This window comes from Pseudorca crassidens, chromosome 15 (assembly GCF_039906515.1).
Source record: "Pseudorca crassidens isolate mPseCra1 chromosome 15, mPseCra1.hap1, whole genome shotgun sequence".
Taxonomy (NCBI): Eukaryota; Metazoa; Chordata; class Mammalia; order Artiodactyla; family Delphinidae; genus Pseudorca; species Pseudorca crassidens.
In genome coordinates, this window is record NC_090310.1 from 3062602 (window position 1) to 3083381 (window position 20780).

A 20780-nucleotide genomic window follows, 5' to 3' on the forward strand; every position below is an offset into this window, starting at 1 on the left:
AGCTGAAATGTATGAGAAGAAATTATGTCCAGCCAAAGTTACTGAAAGGACTTCATTTAATTAACAGAAGAAAAGTTCCAGGGGAAAGTAGAATAAAGGTCATAAGAATATTCACCCCAGAACATCTCTTCCGGGGACTTGGCCCCCTAAGACAGGCCCGTGCATGGAGACCCTCACGGGGGGCGGCCCCAAGACCTTGGCTCACCGCGGACTGTTGTCCACTTCCAGCCGCTGCCCGACTCGCAGTACAATGGGAACCCCGAGTCCGTGGGCTACAGAGTTACGTGCTGGCGCCCCGACCTCCCGTCCACTGCGCTGGCCCAAGTCGTCAGCGACCGGCTGGAGAGGGAGCTCACAGTCGAGGGGCTGGAGGAGTGGACAGAGTACGAGCTGCAGATGCAGGCCTTCAACGCCATCGGGGCCGGGCCCTGGAGCGAGTCCGTGCGGGGCCGGACACGGGAGTCAGGTGAGACGAGGGCTGGCCGGGCCCTCCCCGTGTCTCCCTGGAGACCGAGCAGAGCGTCCGCAGTGTCACTGGCATCTCGCTGGTTCATCCCCCACGCCCCTGCCGTGTCTGTGTTGACACTTTCCTGAGTAATTAGGTCCAACTGCATTAGAGCCCATGACGCTGCTTTGAAATTGATGATGAATTCTACCAGGGGCTAGACTCGCATTATTACCTTTTTAATTAGGGGTAATTCTCACCACCAATGATGAAAAGTAGGCGTGTACAGAGACTCTAAGGAGATCTTTATAATGCAAGGTGTTCGGGACCTCCTCCTGATGAAGTCATGCGTGTGATGTGCTGAGCCTCCCCTGCGCTAGAAAATAGACCCTCAAAAGCTCGATTGCTTTAGCACAATGGCAGTTTATTTCTCTCTCATTACAGCCTAAGATGGGTGTTCTTGTTGTTGGGTGGCTCTCGTCCATGAGGTGATTCAAGGACCCAGGCTCCGCTGTCCTGTAAATTAACCACCATCTGCATGCAGCTGCCAGAGGGGAAGAATGAGCAAAGGGTGGGCGCACCTGTGTCTTAACACCTGCGCAGAAATGGCACACACCCCTCTGCTCACGTCCGCGGGGCTCGGGGCGCCGCTCATGGTCAGGAAGGAAAGGAAAACTTTCAGGGGTCTCTCTGGAGAATGCTCTTCTTCTAGGCTTCGTGGTCAACATGGTTTGCAGGACCCTTACTGGCCTGGTTCGAGTTTGTAGAAACACAGAAAAGTGTTGCTAACACTTTAAGGACGCACAGGACAGCTCTTTCCACTAGTCTGAAATAGTGAGGTTTTCTCCTGAAAAGGAAGAACGTCTCTGCTCCTCTCACCATCCCCTTACCCCGTGATGCTCTCCCAGTGCTTGATGTATCCCGTGGGGGGCAGGGGCAGGGGGGGTGGGCACTGTTCAATACCTTCCTGACCTCCACCCAACGAGGGGTGAGAAGAAGGTAGAAAGTCTGAGACGGTGAACTAGCTCCATTGTGACTTAGCTGTTTCCTCGGAGGCTTCCTGAGCCCAGGGTGTGTCCTGTCTTCTCAAGGCTCCACAGGTACAAAAGCAGAGAGGTCACCCTGGAAGCCCGTGTGGGACGCAAGGGCAGCCAGGGGAAGCCAGCACCTCCCAGCAGCTGTTTCCACGCTGGACACCTCCAAATGTAATAAGTACATTTAAATTAATTAAAGACTTTTAGTAGGAAGATGAATAAGTTCTGAGTAACCTTATGTACAGCATAGTGATTATAGAAAGTTGTTAAGAACTGAATCACTGTGTTGTACACCTGGAACCAGTATAATACTGTATGTCGGTTATAATTCAAAAAAAAAAAGAGAGAGTCACTAAGAGAGTAGATCTTAAACATTGTCACCACAAAAAAGAAAAATAAACAGTAATTATGTGACCTAATGGAGGCGTTAGCAAATGCTATGGTGGTAATCATCTTGCAGTGTATGAGATTAAAATGTGCAACATTTTAATGTTGTATGTTGTACACCTCAGTCTTACACAATGTTATATACAAATCATATCTCAGTAAAACTGGAAATAAATATTAAAGTATTTAATTATTAAAGGAAAGCATGAACGCTTTAAGTAAAGATTATAATACCATTTTAAACAGTATTTTTTTTTTAGGAAAAACACAGTCATTGAATAAACCACTCTGATTGAGGTAAAAAGTAGGTTAGACACTGATAAAGAGGGAATTACCAAACTGGAAGCTGGAAATGAGTAAAAAAACCTCAAAATACAGTGCTAAGACATCAAGATTGAAAGTATGATAGAGAGGTTAAGAGACGTAAAGAACAGAATGAGAAGGTCCAACATACATTTAATGAGACTCAGAAGAGAAAGGTGGGGGGGAATGAGAGGGAGGAAATATGTGGAGATTATGGCCGAGAAATTCCAGAACTGATATGAGACATTATGTATCTGACTGAAGTCGTGAATCCTGAACAGAATAAATAAAAATAAGTCTGCACCAAGATGCACTGCACTACACCTGCAAATGCAGAAGCCACAGAGCATCTTAAAGACATCTGGAGCAAAGGCATCTCACCTACAAAGACCATTGGAAGCCAACTTCTCGAGAACAAGAGCGGCCAGAGACAATGCAATAATGGTCTTGAAGGAGCTGAAAGTAAATAACTGTCAACCTTAAACTGTACGCCTGGCTACACTTTCCAAGGATATTGTTCAGAAAACAACAAACTACATGTTATGTAAAGATGAAGAAAGTGTCATTCAAAACAGAAAATAATACTTTGGGGTAAGTTTTCAAAGAACAAAGTAAACCAGTGGCAAAACTGCTGCACTGAGACTCTGGTTTTGTAAAAATCCTTCCAGCTGCTGCACGGCCATCTTTCCAGTGGTCAGAGGCCATCGCTCTATGTGTGAACTCACTCCAGTGTTTTCTTCTACCTCTGCTCTCCTCAGATGATCTTGGATCATCTCTTAGGTGGACTCTGAAAAGACTTTGCCGAGCAGTGTCGTTGTCTGAGGTATAGATTTTGTATCCAGCAAAGCACTGTGGGCTCGCTTTCGTCTCGGTTGACAGATGTGTGTGCGTGTGGCCAGAAGAGGACCGCGTGCAGGCCAGCGGGGCTGACTGTGGCCAGGCTCATAGTTCGCTTGCTGAGAAAGCTTCTGATCTCAAGGGAGAATTGTTCCTACAGCTTACACTTTGCTTTGCCAGCTATCCCGTTCTTTCTTCTTTTGAGGGTTATGGCTTACAGAAAATTATCTTTCGTTTTTAACTGAATGTTTGTTCAGTGAGAAATTTTGGTTCAACACATATCTCTTGGAGAAGAAGAGAACAGTTTTGGTTCAGCAGGTGTTTCCATTACAACTTGATAATAGGGTTATTGATCTTCATTTCAAGATATGGGTGGTTCAGATTTCAGATTTTTTTTTTTTTTTTTTTTTTTGTGATACACGGGCCTCTCACTGTTGTGGCCTCTCCCATCGTGGAGCACAGGCTCCAGACACGCAGGCTCCACGGCCATGGCTCACGGGCCCAGCCGCTCCGTGGCATGTGGGATCTTCCCAGACCGGGGCTCGAACCCGTGTCCCCTGCATCAGCAGGCGGACTCTCAACCACTGCGCCACCGGGGAAGCCCTCAGATATTTTTAATACCAGAAGAGTGGGCTCCTTGGGACCCCTTATGGGCTGTTCTCTCCTCTAGGGAAACTGGTGCTGTCATGTTGGCCCCTCCATCTGGGGCTGGTCCTGGAGGGGTTCAGTACCCCCACCTCCAAATGGAGCTTCCAGAACCTTCTGCTGCAGGAAGCTTCTCACCTCTGACCCACAAGCCCCTCCCAGCTGTGGCAGCTCTGATATCTTGCCTTCCCTGGTGCTGCCGAGGTTGGGCAGGTAGCCTCCCCAGCAGAGAAATCAGCCCCTTCAGATGACTTGTCCTGCCAATCACTGCTCAGCATTGGACAAAGAGGGTGAAGGGGCTACACGGGCCCACTGGTGGAGTGCTACCACCACCACTGATGAGGACGGAGGGGGGTTGGAGAGAACTGGTGGGGAGAGGAGAGCTGCACTCCCACCTCTGGAACCCAGCGTCACCTCAGTGAAGATAGCCATCCATCAGTGCTTAGAGACAGCACGGTGCGCAGACGCGCTGAAAGCCAGCAATGGAGGTACCGAGCAGAACGTCTTGAACCACATTTAAATGAGGTTTCCAGTTTTGAAGTGCAGTCAAGCTGGTTTCATGACACCTTATGATATATTATAATATATTATAAGGGTAAATGAGGCCCTAAAAATCAAAGAGACTACATGAGGAGTAGCTGTGAGCTGAGGGGTGGGAAACCCTGTAGAGGAGAGAGAACAACTGAAGGAAAAACGCATTTTAAATGGTATTGTTTTTAATGAAAGGGGAGATTCTAGGATGGTCTCAAAACTCAAGATATCAGGTTGGGAAAGAAGTTGAATCTCCTTCAAGTTAGGTAATGAGTAAGATTTTTTTTTTCAAATCTTAAAAACATAAATACTTTGTAATTAGATGGCAGAGTTTATCCTGGTGGGACTCGAAGCAGCTGAAATGTTCATCCTGAACACTGCGATTTTCTCTGCCTGTCTTCTCATTAGGAAACCAGCTGTGTTCTAGGCGCCGGGGCTGCGTTGCTGTGATCACAGGGTTGCCCTCATTCTCTGGAGATGTGGATGGCCTGCCAGTAAATGGTTTCACATGTCACTGCATCTTAGGAAATCAGCTATTATTTGTAGATCTACAGTGAGAATTGGGCATTCATGGTTTCAAAGATTAACCCGAAGGAAGCAGTTAAGGATTGAGAGGTTGACCGTTTGTGTTGCTATGACAATGGCTTCTCTCTTCACCGACAGGGATGGGAGTTTAGAACATAGCGCTAGTATCTTGGGCATAGAGTATATTTTCTGCTCTCACCTGATTCTAAATAAAGTCAGAAAACGAAGTTAGGTAAATGGGAGGCTTACCTTCTCTTTGAATGATCATGGCTCCTTTAATTCACAGTTGATTCCAGGTGCCAGCTTATCCCTCAGTTTTTTAGAAAATAAGCATGGGTGTAAACAGTGTCCTGGTAACTGCCTCGGAAGTTACGACACCCGGTGGGGGCCCCCAAGGCACAGAGAGCACAGGTGACGCCATGGGAGCCACCGCCAGAGGCAGGGGGACACAGGGCGGCATGTGTGGCAAGCATGCTCCCCTTCAGGGGGCTGAGTTAACCGGAAACCGTGAAGATTCTTTTCCTGTGACCCTTATCTGCTCAAATAAATTAATATTCTTTTGTTGAATGACTGAATAACGGAATGAATGACTCTCAACTGACATATTTGGGAAGAAAAAATTTTTATCGGCCCAGTGGGCTGACTTGCATCTTCTCTCTCCAGAAACGCCAGGAGGGCCCCTGTGCTTGGGACTAACAGGCACTGGCAGTGGCATCTCTGTTTTGTGGGCACTGGCAGCAGGTCTGGTGCCTGAGTTCTGAGGACAGTCAGTCAGTGTAGCAAGTGGACAAAGGGAGGGGGGCCACTGCCTCCTGGGCATCGAGCCAGGGAAGTCGCCCTTTCCTGGGGCTTGCAGCCCTCCCAGGACAGAGGTGGCTGAGCCCAGGTTCAGTGTCCCCCAGAAGCTCACCCTGTGAGGTGGCAGCCTGTTGCTGGGCCTCCTCTTCTCTCCATCTCAGACCTGCCAGTCGTGGGAACGACCAGCTCAAGCTTGCGACGACGGAGCAGCACCTCTTCCAGGCCCAGCATGAATCCTGGCATGTTTTTCTTAAAGCCTGTGTTCATTTCCTGGGGCTGCAGTAACAAAGGACCCAAACTGTGGGCTTCAAACAACAGATATATGTTCTCTCATAGTTCTGGAGGCCAGAAGGTGGAGACCGAGGCGTCAGCAGAGCCGTACTCCCCCTCTGGAGCGGCCGGGAGGGCCTGTCACAGCCAGCCCCCAGCTTCCAGAAGCTCCTGGGCTGTGGCAGCACAAGCCTAATCCTGCCAGGGGGTTCTCCCCACGTGCACATCTGTTTCTTCTCATACGGACACCAGTCCAATTGGATTAGGACCTACACTACCCCTGTGTGACCTCATGTTTTTAATTACATCTGTAACAACCCTGTTTCCAAATAAGGTCACATTCTGGGTAGTGGGGTCAGGACTCCAGCATAGGAGCTTGAGGGCACACACTTCAACGCACAACAAAGACCAGATCACTTCAGTGTAGGAACTCTAGGAATCATAGGTTGGGAGCACTGTCGTCGTGCAAACACACATTACTTTCCGGATTCAGACTAACTGACTAACAGAGTCAACCTTCACAGTGGCTGTGCCATGAGGAGGAAGTACTTACGCGTGAGTGAGCGAATGGGTGGATGGGCGAATGGATGGGTGAGCGAATGAGTGAGCGAATGGATGGATGAGCGAATGGATGGATGAGTGAGCAAATGGATGGATGAGTGAGCGAATGGATGAGTGAGTGAATGGAAGGATGAGTGAACGGTTGAGTGAGCAAATGGTTGAGTGAGTGAATGGATGGATGAGTGAGCAAATGGATGAGTGAGCGAATGGATGGATAAGTGAGTGAATGGATGGATGAGTGAGCGAATGGATGAGTGAGCGAATGGATGAGTGAGCCAATGGATGAGTGAGCGAATGGATGAGTGAGCCAATGGATGAGTGAGCAAATGGATGGATGAGAGAATGGATGACTGGGCGAATGGATGAGTGAGCAAATGGATGAGTGAGCAAATGGATGGGTGAGTGAATGGAAGGATGAGTGAACGGTTGAGTGAGCAAATGGTTGAGTGAGTGAATGGATGGATGAGTGAGCAAATGGATGAGTGAGCGAATGGATGGATAAGTGAGTGAATGGATGGATGAGTGAGCGAATGGATGAGTGAGCGAATGGATGAGTGAGCCAATGGATGAGTGAGCGAATGGATGAGTGAGCCAATGGATGAGTGAGCAAATGGATGGATGAGAGAATGGATGACTGGGCGAATGGATGAGTGAGCAAATGGATGGATGAGCGAATGGATGGATGAGTGAGCGAATGGATGGGTGAGCAAATGGATGGGTGAGCGAATGGATGGGTGAGTGAGCGAATGGATGGGTGAGCGAATGGATGGGTGAGCGAATGGATGGATGAGTGAGCGAATGGATGGGTGAGCGAATGGATGGGTGAGCGAATGGATGGATGAGTGAGCGAATGGATGGGTGAGCGAATGGATGGGTGAGCGAATGGATGGGTGAGTGAGCAAGTGAATGAATCAGTGAGTGAATGAAGGAAAGAGTGAACCAGCCCACAGGGCGGTCCTGGGGGGTGACTGAGAAGATGCCAAAGCCCTATCACATGTTATGTACCCATGAGATTCGTGAACTTGACGTGTTCTCCTTTTCGACCATGGAGGCTCTGGGGGGTGCTGAGAGCTGCCCTTTTCTTGGTGCCTGTTACTCCCACACAGGGATGTGCACTTGGTAACCCTCCCCTTCCCTCCCCTCCCCTCTCCACCCACCTGCCCCCCACAAAGTGCCCCGTTTGGAGATGTCAGTAAACTGGTGTATGACGGTGAGGATTTCCGTCTAGGATGAAAGTCACAGTTCTCACAAGTTAATATAAGACTCAGACGAAGCTTGTTTTCTTGCTGGGTGGACTCAGGTAAAATTGAGCTCCTAAATACCCAGGATTCATGGAATTTGTTGCTAATATTAAAGAGATTTACATTTCTGTGCAGGTTTAATCTGATCACTGCAAAATGTTCAGAATACACTGCTGTTTCAAGGACTTGATTATGTGGGTAAAAATTAGACCTTTATTAGTAGAAGCCTTTAGACTTTGGGTGCCAATCTATTTAACTCATTCTCTGCAGTTCCTTCAGCCGCCCCTGAAAACGTGTCAGCCGAGGCCGTCAGCTCCACCCAGATTTTACTGACGTGGGCTTCGGTGCCCGAGCAGGACCAGAATGGGCTCATACTGGGCTACAAGGTATGTGCTCAGGTGACCTTCCCCCGCCCACGCTGTGACGGTGCTGTCACCTGTCTCCCCAAACCCGTGAGCCCACGTTTTCCTGCCAATCTGCAGCTCTGGCCTGTCTCCTGATCCCACGTCACTTGTCTCGTCTACCTTCATCACAGGCTGGAGATGAGGCATCGGTGTTCCCTCTTCCTGTGGGCCAAGACAAGGCACTAAAAGCTCTGAGCCCGTTTCCTCTCTTGTAAAGTGGGAGGAGTGATGGTAGCTCCCTCCCAGGGTTGGTGTGGGAAGTGGCTTTTTCTGTGAAATGCTAAGGACGTATCATTAGATCCCTGCGCGTGTGTCTGCACGTGTGTCATCAGCGGTGAGGGTTGGACACCTTCCAGCTTCTCTGGAAGGCGTTTCTGGGTTTAGTCTTGTGTGTGTTTACCCAGACCCTTAAAAACCTACTCTGTTTTTGTTCCGCCCCCTCCCCCAAGAAGCAGGACAGATCTTCCTGGGTTTGGCCACAAGGCCACGCTTGTCTCGTGCACTGCCGCCTTCTCCTCCCCGCTCTCCATCATTTAGATCCTATTCTGTCTCCCCACCTGTTCTCATGCCCTCCCCCGACCCCGGCACCCTGATGGCTCCCTTCTGGCCCCTTTAGACATGGCGACCCCACTGAGGGGGTTCAGTGACCAGCACTCCACGCCCCCTACCCGGACCCTGGAGAAGAGCGCTCGCCAAGCCCTTTTCAAAGTCCCCCCTGATGACCCCCTCTTTTACGGCCCTCTGGTCACTGATCTGAGGGACTAGTTCCGAGAGGGTGAGCTTAGGGGATAAGGGGGAGCAGGCGGGCCGTGGAGGGGGCATCTCAGCGTGCTGTGTCTGCAGCGTGGGCAGTAACTAGCCCAGGGGTGGGGCCTCGGGTTCAGGGGGAGAGCACAGGTGTCCTGAGGCAGGAGCCTAATGTCCCGATAAGCCGGGCACACGAGTGGCTGCTGGCCCCTTGCACGGAAGCAGCACGTCTCTGTGTTCCTAGCGAGCCCTGGTTTCAGTGGCTGCCGCTGGGCACCTGAAACCCTGTGAATTACAGCGGGGCGTCTGGCTCTCCCAGTCTGGCCATGGCTGGGGCACATCTCCAGCTGCCTTCCAGTCTGGAGTCCAGCTGCTTCATCTCCATCTTTCCCCCAAAATGCCAGCGGATAGGAATTAGATCGCTAAGCCCTCAACACAGCTGCCCAGGGGGAGGACCCTCAGTTGCCTGGTCCTTGCCGCGTGGTCCAGGCCCGCGAGGCCCCGCCTTGCACACACCGTCCTCCTGACCACCCCCCCCCCCCCCGGTGTGTCACGCTCAGATCCTGTACCGCGCCAGAGATCTGGATCCGGAGCCCAGGAGCCACGTGGTCCGAGGGAACCACACGCAGTCCGCGCTCCTGGCGGGTCTGGGCAAGTTCGTGCTGTACGAGCTCCAGGTGCTGGCCTTCACCCGCATCGGGAACGGGGTCCCCAGCTCGCCCCCCATCCTGGAGCGGACCAAAGACGACGGTACGTCGACGGCTTGCCTTTGCCCGTCTCCCAGGTTTGCTGTCGCCATCCAAACCCTTTGGATGGTTGTCATTTTTAACTTACTTTTCAAAACACTCTTTTTTCTTCGTTTCAGCACAGGAAAACAAAACAAAGTTGTTTTCTGGTCACTGAGCGCTTCTATGGCCAGTTTCAGCCGGAGTGAATATTCACAGCCTAATTAACAGCCTGAGCACAATTTCATCGTAGCTCTGCTGTAGGCAGTGCAGTAAAGGCCGGGCAGCTGGGCCAGAAAAACCTAAGGCCTGGTGGTGTTGGCACAAACCTGGCTGAAAAACCCCACTGCAAACCCCGTGCCTCGATTCTAGATTCCCTGGGCTTCCCGCTCGCGTTTGCATAGTAAGGGGTCATTAGAGGCCCCACAGAGTGCAGTGTGTGATGGGTTCCCAGGATACCCGGGGTTCGCAGCCTCTGTAACAAGTACATCTTGACGGCATTGTCTAAATCATCAGGAAATACGTTTCTCCACTTTGCAGATGTCAAACACTTAAAGGTTAGCTGCTTTACATGATCTGTGTTAAATAGACCATGATGAATTTCTGGGGGAAAATGCCAGTATCCCCCCAAAAAACCCAGGCTCAGAAGCAGCTGACAGAAGTGAAACACCCATAGATTTTCTTAAGCATCTTTACTGAAGTAATTAAATCAAGCCCCCATCGCACTCTGACCGCTGAGTTGACAACGTTCTCTCCGTGTTCCTGGGAGACACCCGTAGCTGGGCCTCCCCTGGGTCAGAAGAGGGGCGCCTTGAACCTGGTCCTTCCCTGGGAGCTGGTCTCAGGGCGGCTGGAGTCTGAGAGGGACCGTGTAACCTCAAGGTCATGTCTTTGCAAAACTATATGCTCTGTCGAGGGCCACACCCATAAAAAGTAACAGGAGCTTTTAGGAACTGTTCCTCAGACTCGGGCAGTTATCACGGTTTCTTCCCAAAGTATAGGCTGGGGAGAGTCATGGACTGATTTCTCTTTCTCTCTCACAATCCCGATATAAACGTGTTTCTCCTTCCCCTCATTTCATTGTGATGCAAATGATCGGCCTTGGGGACAGTGAGGGGGCAGAAACCACAGAAGACAGACGTCAGAGTTTCCTATTCATGAATTGGTCCTGGTGTGTGAGCCCATGGCCTCCTTCATTCATTTATTTTACCTGAACACGGGTCATGACACATGTTTATAATTTAAAATACTGTTCTCAACCTAATAGCTTGAGGCAGAATCCAGCAGCCCTGGAATGACTGTAACGCACGTCGCTTTATGTGTGTATTGATTGCTGCATGCTCATGGCCTCTCACCTGGGAACCAATCATTCTTAAGTTCCAACAAGAAGTTCCCACGCTGGCCACACGCTTACTCACCTCTCCATTTAAGTAAATATATTTTACGACGGCCGTGACGCTATTATCCAATGGTGCCGGGATACATAGCTGGTTTTTGAATTACTGCTGCACCAGACCGCACAGAAGCACTATTCCGTGTGTTTGTGGACATCAACTCTTAATTTTCTGGGATAATGCGGGAGAGGGGTCGTGTGCCTAAGAGAAAAATCATTGGTTACAGCCATGTTACTTGGTCAGTAATTGTAACCTCCATTTGGAGGTGGGAGGCACCTTCGGCCACCTTATTTATCTGACACCTGCTTGGTGGATGTCCAGCCCAGGAGAGGAATCAGCTCAGATTGGTGAAGTCTCTCCTGTGACGTGACGTACCCTCTACGATGCCGTTTAGCGACTGGGCCGCCAGCTTTAGGTAACACGCTCACAGGACTCACAGCATAGCTCATGAGCCCTGCTTACGCCGCTTGGAAAGCAGATGAGCTGGATTCAAAATGAGGCATTTCTCAAAATCATTAGGGAGACACAGAGATTCCAAAAGTCACTTTCCCAGAACTGAGAGTAACTCACCCATGAACGGTGTCATCGGCAGTCATGACTGTCCTCGGCCAGCCCACAGAACCCTCCCCCATGAGGCCCCGTCGTGTACCCACGTGACATCCCAGCGGCGCCTGAGTCACCGGTCTTTTTCTCCCTTCAGCCCCAGGCCCACCCGTGAGGCTTGTGTTCCCAGAGGTGAGACTCACGTCTGTGCGGATCGTGTGGCAGCCACCGGAGGAGCCCAACGGCGTTATTCTGGGTAAGGGAGCGGCAGTGACTAAAGAGATCACAGCTCAGAGACAGATCACAGCTTAGAGGGAGATAACAAACAGATCGATTTCATCTATTTTTATTAGATGTCTAAGAGGTTAAAAAAAAAATCCTGTCTACAGCAGCCTGGCGTCTTCTGAACTGAGAGACTGCAGCCCTCTAACTGTGTCCTGCACTAAGGTTCCTTTGCAGAATGAAATTTACATTTTGTTAGCCCAGAATTTCGTGTTCGTTCGTGGTTCGTGGCAGTCTGTACTTGACCTTCTGTCCGCTCTGAAATAACCCAGCTATTTTGATGTGTGTTTGGAAAACCACGGGCTTGTTTTTCATGGAAGATTCACTCCCAGGCTTTGATCCGATGTCCCGGAAACGTCTGTCTTCTGCTGCAGGGCCTGCACCTAACCCTTTGAGGAAGTTTCCCAAGTGAACTGCATGCTTAGGTCTCAGGGAAATGGTTTACTCTGAACTTTTCACTCAGAGCAGCAGCTCTGATAACTTTGATGAACAGCCTTAATTTGTCCTAGTTTCCTAAAGGCAGCAAATTTAATTTTGAAAACTCATCAGCCCCTTTATTTGTTCGCCCTTTTTCACCAGGACAAATTAAGGGCCTCAGATATGCCAGGCCTCAATGCTCAGAGAGGTAGGTAAGGAGTGGATGAGATGTAGGTGGGCCGTCCTCGCAGGGTAGACACCAGCGACACTACCACGTGGTCGCGATGCGGTAGGGGTTCCAGGAAACGCCCTGCAAGCCACGCCTCCTGGGCCAGGGGGCTCAGTGGGCAGAAGGCATTGTCGGGCTTTATCTTGAGGATGAGTGGTAGCAAACCACAACTTGGGTCCGCTAGCCCGCGCCCAGTAAAGCCAATCTACTGACATCGGGTTGCAGTGAAGGAAAGCGCGGCCTTCACTGCAGGGCAACAAGCAAGGCGTCCAGGGCAGCTGGTGCTCAAAACACCCCAACTCCCCGAAGTGTTTCAGCAGAGCATTTTTAAAGGCCAGGCGAGGGAGGGGGGTCGCGGGGTGTGCGATCAGCTCACGCGCAGCTCTCTGAGTGGTTGACGGTGAGGTCACAGGGCAGTGGCACAGGGGTTCACGTGATCAATCCTCAGGCTCCAGTAGGTCTGGGGACTACGTTTCGTGCTCAGGGTCATTGAGTAGTTAACGTCTTCCACGTGGCGGAGGTTTTAGCATCTGTAAAACAGCTCAGGGTAAGGGCATCAGATACTGTTATCTGGGTACCTCAGAGAGGAGCTACAGCAGAGGATGCGGGGAGGGTCCATGCTGGGAAGGCCCATAGGGTCCCGCTCGGTTGCATAAGTGGTTTCCAAATCCTTGAATGGAGCGCTGCCTTTTGCCTGTGGGAGCACAGACCTCCCAGAGGGAGACGCGGGCTGGGCCGGGCTGTGAACCACTGGGAAGGCCGTGCTTCGCGTGCAGGAGGGGCCAGAGGCCCAGACCTTTCAAAGTGGGCCTTTAAAGGCCAGGCACGAGGCCCAGTGTAAGCTCCAGACGCAGGCAGCCCTGAGATGCGGTGTTAACCTCCTCACCCACGGCAGACCCCACATAGCCTGCTTGGGTTATCGGGAACTGACGGTAGGACCATAAACACGGCTTACAATCAGCAGTAAAGTGCACCACTTAGACCTGCTTTTGAGCTGAGGGTTATAAGATTTGGTCTAGAAAAGGGTTACACTTAATTTTTTTAAAAAAAATTTGAAAATCTGTGCTGAGGACCTTGAGAAGCGAAGTGACACGATCGGATGTGTCTTTTGGATAATGTCGGGCAGCCGTGAAAAGGGTGAACAGAAAGGCAGATACTTATCGAGTTCTGACTTCATTAAGACGGAGCCTGGGGCTCCCGAGTCATCTGCACAGCAGGCCAGGGGCCCTTCGGCTCCACTCTTTCCTTCTGCAGTTCCTGCAGCCACTTGGCGGTGACGACAGTGTTTCTGAACTAGGGGACCTCTGGAACCGCAGGTTCTTGCTGTTAAAATCACAACAAACAGCCGGAGAAGCCTCTGTTGCCGTGTGCGTTTCAGATCCCGTCCAGCTGAGGAGCCATCGCAGGCCAGTCTCAGGCCCTGGGGCGGCAGTGGTCTGCAGAGCTGGCTGCTACCCTCCAGCTTTCCTGGAGCCCGCACGCTGGCAGGGCCTGCCCCCGACTCAGTGCCCAGCCTACAGCCTTTCCCGGAACAAGCAGGGCGAACCGTCTGTTTACCCAGGGCACGCCCCAGCACGCTGTGGAACAGGAAACGTTTCCAGAGCACAAGATGCGAAATTCCACCTGTCGCTTCCAGCCCTAGGAGCCTTCCAGAGCGGTGTTCTCTGTGAGGATCGGGGGCCCTGGCTGCTGGGGAAGGAGGCCCCAGGCCCCAGGCCCCCGCCACCACCTCTGCTGATAGCCCGGCTCGTCCCTATTCTGGAATCATCTCTGTGCTCTCCTCAGCTTTCCGGGCCGATAAGAATTAGTTCTGACAGCAGGACTCCACGGGGATGTGCAGAAGGCAAGTGTGCCCTTCACGTGGGATTCCCTCTTCGCACAGACCGCCGTGCGCTCTGGTTTTGTTGCTGTGACTTTGAACTGCTCATCCGAGGGCTTCCCTGCCAACACGGTGAGGCTCTGGCCCCAGCCAGCTCTGAGCCGTGGTACTCGCCTGGTGCTCTGCCAGGAGAGACCCGCTACCCCGGGCCGCTGCTCTTCCTTTGACAGTCACATCAGATGGCATCTCTGCCTGCGGCTTACCCCCTTGCCCATCCCGACCTGGGCTGGGCTCTTCTCCCCTTTGCTCCCAAAGCACCTGCGCTCACAGTCACAGCACGAATCCTCCGTCCACAGGAGACCGGCGGCTCGCTTTAGAATCGTGCCACCTGCTTTTAAGGGTGTCTTCAACATCAGTTTTTCTGATCATAAAAGCACGTGTACAATGCAGGTAATTTAGATAGCGTTTCACATTCATCCAGTTTAGAACCACAGAAAGTCTGACGATCCCCAGCAGAGGGGAGGATTTGGGGGTGCAGCGTCACACACTCTTGTTGGGAGCGCGACCTGGCACAGCCACGGTGGGGCGATCCGGGCATGGGTGCACCCCGCACCCCAGGTCTTAACCCTGGAGAAATCCTCACACCTGTTCACAGGAAGAAACGCACAAGGAGATCCACTGCAGGGCTGCTTTAAAGAACAGAAAATTTTAAAAAAGAAAGAACTGGAGACAATCCGAATGTCCATCAATAAGGCGATGAAAAGGTAAAGTGCGGGCCATTCATTACCGCAGAAATCACGGTAGCAATTAAAGTAACGAACAAGACCTACATGTGTCAACATGAATAAGTCTCACAAGCATCTGTTGAGTGAAGAAAAGCAAGTTGCAGAAGAATAGATCCAGCTGAAGAATGTCTCTGTACATCTAAGCACTCCACAGACATTACCGTGTATCATTTATGGCCACACGTATATAGTAAAAGTGTAAAACGTTGGCAGGAATTTGCAATAAGTTGAGGATAGGGGTTACCTTTGAGGAAGAGGATCCAATAAGACCACCAGAATAGCTTCAACATTTTTCTGTCATGTTTTCTCTCTTACAAAAATAAAAACAGAAACCATAAAAATTAGGCAAAATCTCAAGATTTGTTCAGTGTGTGATGAATACATGGGTGTGTGATCTATGTTATTCCAAGCATTTTTCTGCATGTTTGAAATACTTTAGAGTACAGCTGAAGTATTAGTTTAGAGTGGCCCCCGCTCACCGCAACTAGAGAAAGCCTGCGCGCAGCAACGAAGACCCAACGCAGCCAAAGATTAGTTAATTAATTAATTAATTTAAAAAGTGACGACGGCCCTCCCCTCTCCTCCCCACCCCGGACCCACAGGGACATGGCCTGAAGTCCCACCACGGGCGCTGGCCGGGCGTCATGTCCGCGGGGACGTCAGGGCAGGTGTGGCACAACAGAGGGTCGCACGCGGCCCAGCCTCTTCGGGCTGCAGAGGGTGTGATGCAGAGACAGGAACCAGGCCCAGAACTGCTCGTCTCTCAGGATGTGGCCCCACGTACACAGCCCTGAGCAGCGGGCCTCATCCTCCGTGGATCCCCAGGCAGGCGTGGTCTGCACGACCTCTCCGGCAGGACCACGGGCTGCCCCCTTTGGGCCTCCCCTGTGTTTTAAACCCTGCGTGGCGGACAGGCTGGGTGGAGGGGGCAACCCCGCAGCCACGTGGCCGGGCGCCGACCTCGGCGAGTGAATTCACACCAGTCACTTAGTCCCTGTGTGCCTGGGCTTCCCCACCCTCCAGGGGGGCGGCATGTCCCTCCCTGGTCAGGCCAGTACGCGGTGCACAGAGAACCCAGAACAGGGCCAGCCTCCCAGCGAGTGCCCGGTCAGCGCCAGCTGGAGCGCTGTGGCCATTCGGTATCTCACCCCTTCTCTTGGGCCGGGGAGTGTTCTGCATCACTGTGTATTTACACGCAGTGTTTACGCCTACCCACCAAGGGCGTGTTGCACAGCTTCGCTCTCCGCTACCCTGGCGGCTGGAGTGGAGGCTTTATGCTGGAAGGCAGCATGGGGCCAGGTCACAGGACTCCCCCGAGGCACTGAGAAGCCTGGGTGTGGATCTGTAGTCCCTGGGGGTCGCTGAAAAATCACAAAACTCCAGATAAGGAGGGGGTCGTACTTTAATCCCTTGACGGTTACAACTGTGGCCAGACAGAGTGAGACAGTGCTCTGTGTCCCTCCAAAGTGGGAGACAGCACACTGGAGCCTCTGTGGCTGCAATGGCGTTGAGGGGTCATTGTAACGAACGCTGTCTTGGGTAACCTGTCACCTGGATATCGTTACAGCCAGCGCACTAAATGGCAGGCGCCGTAGGAAAGACGGGAAAACAGGTTCTAAAGATTCGGACTGGTGTCCACAGGGGACAAAGGAAGACATCTTTCTTCGAGACTCACTTTGCGTCCGGGGGCCTTGAATCAGCGTTCCCACTCCGGCGGCGCGGCCTTCTGAGTATATAACCACCTCTGAAGCCAGTGCTTTTGTAATCTGTACCAAAACGTGTTCTTACATTTCCAAAAGAGATTAACAGCGGGAAACGCTGGAGGCGCCTGGAAGGAAAAACACTTGCTTATTTGTGTAAATATTTTACCAGGGAGAGCTGGCGGCATTCAGAGCCTCCCTCTGGGGGGCGCGGTGGGAGCCACCGGAGAGTGGCCATTCCCCCCCCCCACTTACCAACTGCTCCACAGTCCCTTAAATGCTGTTACACTCAAGTGATGCATGTGATCTTCAAATCCACGCGGGTTTGCCCTGCCGGACACGCCAGATCCCCCCCCCACCCGGTTAGAGGTCAGCTTGCCCACGAGGGCTGAACCTTGACCTTTAGCTTGTCACACAAGGGTGTGCGAGGACTCTGCTGGGAAGTAGGGGCTCGACTATGATCCGAGTTTGCAAATGCATCGTTTCCTCCACTGTTGCATTTGTCAGCCCCCAGCCCTCGAACGGATAAGCCATAAAACCAGCGAGCCAGCTGGCATCTGGGCTAGGCTGACGCTTGCCCGCAGGGAGACTCCGCTGCTGTGGGTTCCACGAACCAGGAATGGGCGCTGGGGGGGCTGTCACCAGCCACACCCCCCGACAGTGCCTGCAGAGGGGTCGGCAGCACCGGACCCCTCTCGTGGCCTTGGCCTCGAGGCCCCGGGGATGGTCCCCGCACAGGCGACTCTCAGATCGACGCCATTGTTTGCCCGGGAAGCATCCAGTCTTGATAAAAGCCTGCCACCACCTAAACTGTCTACACGATTCTCTCAAAATAAATCTGGGGCCCTTCGACAGCCAGATCATTGAACCGAGGCAGCCGAGACCCCCCGCTGGCCCCCCACAAAGGCCTCCTGCCCTCAGCGGCATCTCTCAGACTCTCCTGTTTGCGCCTCCCCCGTGCGTGGCCCGGAACCTGTCTCCTGCTTGGAGCCTCGACCTCTTTGGGTCCTGATTTTCTAGATGAGCCACGTCTCCCCATCTCCCGGGCACTTCTGAGCTGCTCAGGCTTCTCTCACCCACGGTTTTCGTCTTCGCCGTGGGGCCCCACGGCTCGTACGTGGCCTGGCTTCCCCGAATGCCTGTGTCACCGCGATTCACTGTGACCTTCAGGAGCGGCTCCTCTGGGCGCCTCTCCTCCCGCCGTGGACCCCGCCCCCTGTTCCTTCCTTGCGTGGCTGCGGCCTCTGACCTCACGTCGCTGAGATTCAGCTCGTGTTTCTGAGCTCCCTGGGCCCAGAGTCACATAACGAGCCTCGTCCCGCGACGCCATCCTCGTTCCTGACGCGCGAGCCCACGCTCGGCGTTTGCTCCCGGCCGTCTCTGTATAGAAGCCTCTCTTCCGTTGTTCATCACGTCCGTGTCAAGGTGGGGTGCGGGTATACATCTTTATCAGCGCACCGCAGAACGGGGACAGTAGGGGTGTTGTCTCTCTTTTACGGCAAATAACAGGAAGATACAAATATATCCCTCGGGCCGAGGAATTTTCTCCCAGTGGCTCCATGTGGGACCTGGATCAGAGAGAACAGCCCAGATTTCACGCAGTTCTCTGGGTAGCCGGGAGCCCTCGGGGCTCAGGCAGAAAGAGCCGTCTCGTGTGGGGCAGAGCCCCGGCCTCTCCACCTGCCCACCCTGCTTGGGAGCTCAGAGCGCATCTCCTGGCAGCCTGGCCTCGGTGACCCACAGCAGGCCTGTGGACTGGGACATCCACTTTGCCGTCCCGCTGCACACCTTACTGTCCTCGTGTCGTGCCTTTACAGCCGGCACAGCGCCCTGGCTGCGGCCGGGCTGAAGGCTGGTCTCCGCAGCCGTGGGTGAGCCCGCCTGCTCCTTGCTGCCTGTCTGTCCCCCCCTCAGACGTGGCGGATTTGGCTCCAGGCCCTGCCGCAGGGGACCTGACCCGCCCCTCGCCTGAGCCCCTCCCTGCAAGGCACCCCAAGGCTCTTCCAGGCACCCCATCTCTTGGGCTGCTTTCTGAAACAACGCGTCCCCTCCAGATGGAACGTCGCCCACGGAGGTTCGCTCTTGAGTCCAGCCTCAGGCCGGGCACCGTGCCTCTCGCTGCGTCTAGATGCTCTTCCACAGTCACCCTGAAAATATCCTGTTGAGTGGCCAAGTTGTTTTCTATTTTGTCCCCCTTTCCGTGACATCATCAGGATCCTATCATTTTAGAGCAGGAGGGAGCTCTGTCCTGTTTACTGGGTGCCCCACGCGCCCGTCCTCGGGTGTGACACGGAGACGCTGTCATGTGGACCGTGGACCACCGTGAGGTCTGCACGTGGCAGGAGTGATGCGCCTGGAGTACAGGGGCCCTGATGAGCGGGGCTGGTGTTTTTCTTTATTCGTAGCTAGAAACAAAAAGTCGAGAGTTGAAACTTGCCCGAGGTGAGAAAAGCTAGGCTGGGTTAGGACCCGGGTCTCCTGACGACATCCTGCTACGTGGTCAGGGGCTTCTGAGAGACAGACAGACAAGAGACCACCTAGAAGCATACAACACGCCATCCAGTGCCAGGATGGTGAGGCCGGCAAGAGACAGGACAGGGCGTGAGCGAGGGACCATGGGAAGGAACCGCCCAGGTGGAGGCGAGGTCAAGGGTCACCCTAGCGTCGTGCTCTGGGGGCAGGGGAGGGCAGAGGTGGAGCCTTTGATGGAGAGCAGACCTGAGCCAGCCCAGGAAGGGGAAGGGAGGGGCGGACCTCCAGGGAGACCGGTCCCCATTCCGTCCCCAAATCCCAGCTCACAAAGATGTGCCTTTGAACAAAATCTGAGTTTCATCCCAGGGTTTTTAATTCCAGCGGCAGATAATCTGAGAAGAGATGAAACATCATAAGAATACAGGGTAAAGAAAGCACAGCTGTAATCACGTCCTGTTCCTAAAAGTGTACAAATCCTCCTTAATTCAGGCTTGCCAGGTGAAAGGTGATCTGAATTAATGCAGCGTCTTAATCTCTCACACACACGACTCCCCGAAACACGCAGGGACAAGTTAAGGCACCGGACGCTGGCTGGTGGGGGTCGTGAGGGGAGCTCCCTGACGGACGTCGGGGGCCCCCGGGACGCCACGTGTTAACCACACGGCAGCGGCCGCCCCGGTGTTCCAGCGCCTGGGCGTGCCGGTCAGGTGGTTTCTGCGCCTCCCGCCGTCTCAGCTGTAGGCACACCGTCTCACACTCTGAAAAACAAACCTGGTCAGCGCAATCCTATGCAGAAATTCAGTGTGTACGCAGACCAGGCCCGGGTCTCAGACATACATACATTCATCTGTTTTTAACGCAGTTACTTGTTTGTTCTTTGGGGAGGGTTGGTATCTCTTCTTCACTAGGAGTGGTATTCGAGTGGCCGTACTCACTCACCCTGGGCCACACCTCCCTCTTGACGTTTTTAAGGTATTGTGTTTGATCATGTTCTTATGGGTGGTCTGTGTCTGCCTGTGCAGTCTTTGTGCTGGATGGTAAAGTTCGGATTGTCTGTGCAAGATATCTTTCCTTAGTTCCCTGCTTTAGTTTGGGAATGTGCGTGCGATAATGACGTTGGTCAGTTGCTTTCGTACGGGGCACAGACAGACTTTCCTCCGGTGGCCAGGGGGACATAGAGGCCCCCAGTCCCCCGTGAGGCGTGCTGCAGGCTCTGTGGATGAACCACATGCCCACGCGGACCACGCCGCCCTCGGACAGAGGCTGCCTCCAGGCCGTCTGATCTCCCCCTGTGCCCCTCGAAATCTGCCAAACATGGGCGTCGCTTTTCACCTGCAAATCCTGACGACATAAAAATAACAATACGCCACCTAAAAGCCGGCGTAGATGTACTGAGGTTAGAGCTGGTGTAAAAACATGGATTTACGTCACTCTCGTAGCAGTGGGTGAGTTTCAGAAGAGAGCTGGGGCTTGATACATCAAATAACGGAGAGAGAAATGGACCTAAAGTGTAAAGGCCCAGGCCAGGGAAGAATACAAGCAATAATGTAGCTAATCAGGACAGATGGTGTGACAGGCAAGGGGGAGGCGAGCAGAACGGGAGTCTCGTGCTTCCACCACGGTCATGGTGAGGGGCCAGCGGGTGCTGTCGGAAGTCGGAGGACCGAGTTCATCGCATCACCTGGA

At 52.9% G+C, this 20780-nt stretch overlaps 1 protein-coding gene across 4 annotated transcripts in view; it reads left to right on the forward strand.

Annotated features, from left to right (window-relative positions):
* Window positions 1–20780, forward strand: part of SDK1 (sidekick cell adhesion molecule 1) — an 826998-nt gene that overhangs the window by 723836 nt on the left and 82382 nt on the right. For all 4 annotated transcript variants that reach the window (XM_067705385.1, XM_067705387.1, XM_067705386.1 and 1 more), the window contains exons 25-28: window positions 229–466; window positions 7848–7963; window positions 9289–9478; window positions 11548–11646. In XM_067705385.1, the coding sequence (XP_067561486.1) occupies window positions 229–466; window positions 7848–7963; window positions 9289–9478; window positions 11548–11646 (643 nt within the window). The remainder of the gene's footprint in view (window positions 1–228; window positions 467–7847; window positions 7964–9288; window positions 9479–11547; window positions 11647–20780) is intronic.